The sequence below is a fragment of the Hordeum vulgare genome, chromosome 4H, assembly GCF_904849725.1.
Source record: "Hordeum vulgare subsp. vulgare chromosome 4H, MorexV3_pseudomolecules_assembly, whole genome shotgun sequence".
Lineage (NCBI taxonomy): Eukaryota > Viridiplantae > Streptophyta > Magnoliopsida > Poales > Poaceae > Hordeum > Hordeum vulgare.
Window position 1 is genome coordinate 571,803,247 of NC_058521.1, and position 1,667 is coordinate 571,804,913.

Below are 1,667 nucleotides of genomic sequence, written 5' to 3' on the forward strand. Positions count from 1 at the left end.
GAACGCACCTAGACGCTGACTCGAGCGGGTCCACATGCGTTTCTGGCCAAAATCGTTTCCCCCGGCACCCCCACGTGCCGGATTCAACCTGGGACCATCGGGGCCAAATTCGGTCCTAACCGACGAAAAACAGGTTTCTCAAGTGCGACTGGCTGTTTTTTTTACACAGATGATAAGATGGAATCTTGAAGGGTAAGCTAGAGAGGAACAAGAGGGGATAAGAAGGGTTCATCTACATGTATCTTTCAATCCTTTCTGGTTAACAACCCAAAGCCTACTTGTACTACAATCGCTGGACGATGATACGGCAGAAAACAAGAACGCTAAACATATAAAACGTTACACATGGTTTACGTTGATTAGAATTCTTTCTTCCTAACAAACCTCTCCCCCCTTGATTTTTATGGGGATGAGGCTTCATCCTTGTTAACCTTCGATCAAAATCAATCTCTCTGTAAAATTCTTACAAACTTATGTACGTGTAGCATCACTCATAGAATATGAGGTTTTAAGTTTGTCCCAACTAATCATCCGTAGTTTCTCACTAGCTCACTAAAAGTACAGCAAGGATCTAATTAGCTAGCAAAAACTTGAGATTTGCACCCTCGGGTGCCGGTCCGATCCCCCGACCGTCTTGCCCGGCGCTGCACGGCGGTTGTGGAACGCGTCACGGCGCTTCCTGACCAGGATCTCGATCTCCCGCCTCTCCTCCCTCGCCATGTGCTGACACCTGCACTCCGCGCTGCAGAATGCTTGCTGTCCCCTGCAAAAATAATCCCCAAAACCGTAAGAATCTCATCTCAAGCCAAGTAAAATAATAAGCACATCGATTGAATGAGGAATGTGTATCTAATCTAGCTTACTTGTACACGAAGACGTCCATGTCGACGTCGATTTTCTTGCAGCAGCATAGGCAGCACTTCAAGAACTCAAGGCCCACGAATGGCTGCCCGCCGCTGCTCTCCTGGAGGTTGGCAGCCGGGGACCTCACCGAGGACCTCCTGAGGACGGCCAACGGCGGCCGTTGTTGTCGCCTCGGCGAGGGCTGTATGATCAACTGGAGCCCGACGAGCTCGCCGGCGGTCGTCATTGTTGGCATTCCCGCCTGATCCTGATCCTGGGCCTCTCCCTCACCGATCTGGAAGAGGCTGGGAGACCTCGAAATCATGCCGTCGAGACAACAATTTTTTTAGATGCTTGCTCGTAGCTTATACGTGCTCGATCCTTGAAAAAGTAAGCGTCAATTGCAGAGAGAAGAAGGTGGATGCCAATGGAGGAATGGAATGGATGAGATGAGCTAGCGACTGGTTGATGCTTATATACAGACGCGATGCCAAGCTTGCACGCGTGTTTTAGTTTAGTTGGTTGGCGTCGTGAAAAGTGAAGCTGTCTCTGCCAGTGCTAAAAAAGAAAGGTTTGTTCGTACGTACAATATTCGCCCGCATGCTACACATGGCTCAGGAACAAGAAAAAGCTTTTAGCGCGGTGGCACAGTGCCACATAGTATCGATAACCCTAATGAGTCACGCCTTACATGTGGACACTATCTTTATTATTGTGATGGGGAACAGGACGTGTCCCGTCGCTTACAATAATTCAGATGTCTCCTTCAGAGACAACAGTAGATAGGAAACAAGCGGTTATGACATGTTGAAGTTTTTTCCCCA

At 48.7% G+C, this 1,667-nt stretch overlaps 1 protein-coding gene across 1 annotated transcript; it reads right to left on the reverse strand.

Moving 5' to 3' along the window:
• Positions 1-330: 330 nt before the first annotated feature.
• Positions 331-1,357, reverse strand: LOC123447130 (FCS-Like Zinc finger 17-like). Its single transcript, XM_045123706.1, has 2 exons — positions 864-1,357; positions 331-763 (listed from the first exon to the last, which is right to left on the reverse strand). The coding sequence occupies exons 1-2, from the start codon at positions 1,166-1,168 to the stop codon at positions 580-582; spliced, it is 489 nt and encodes a 162-aa protein (XP_044979641.1). The 5' UTR covers positions 1,169-1,357; the 3' UTR covers positions 331-579.
• Positions 1,358-1,667: the final 310 nt, after the last annotated feature.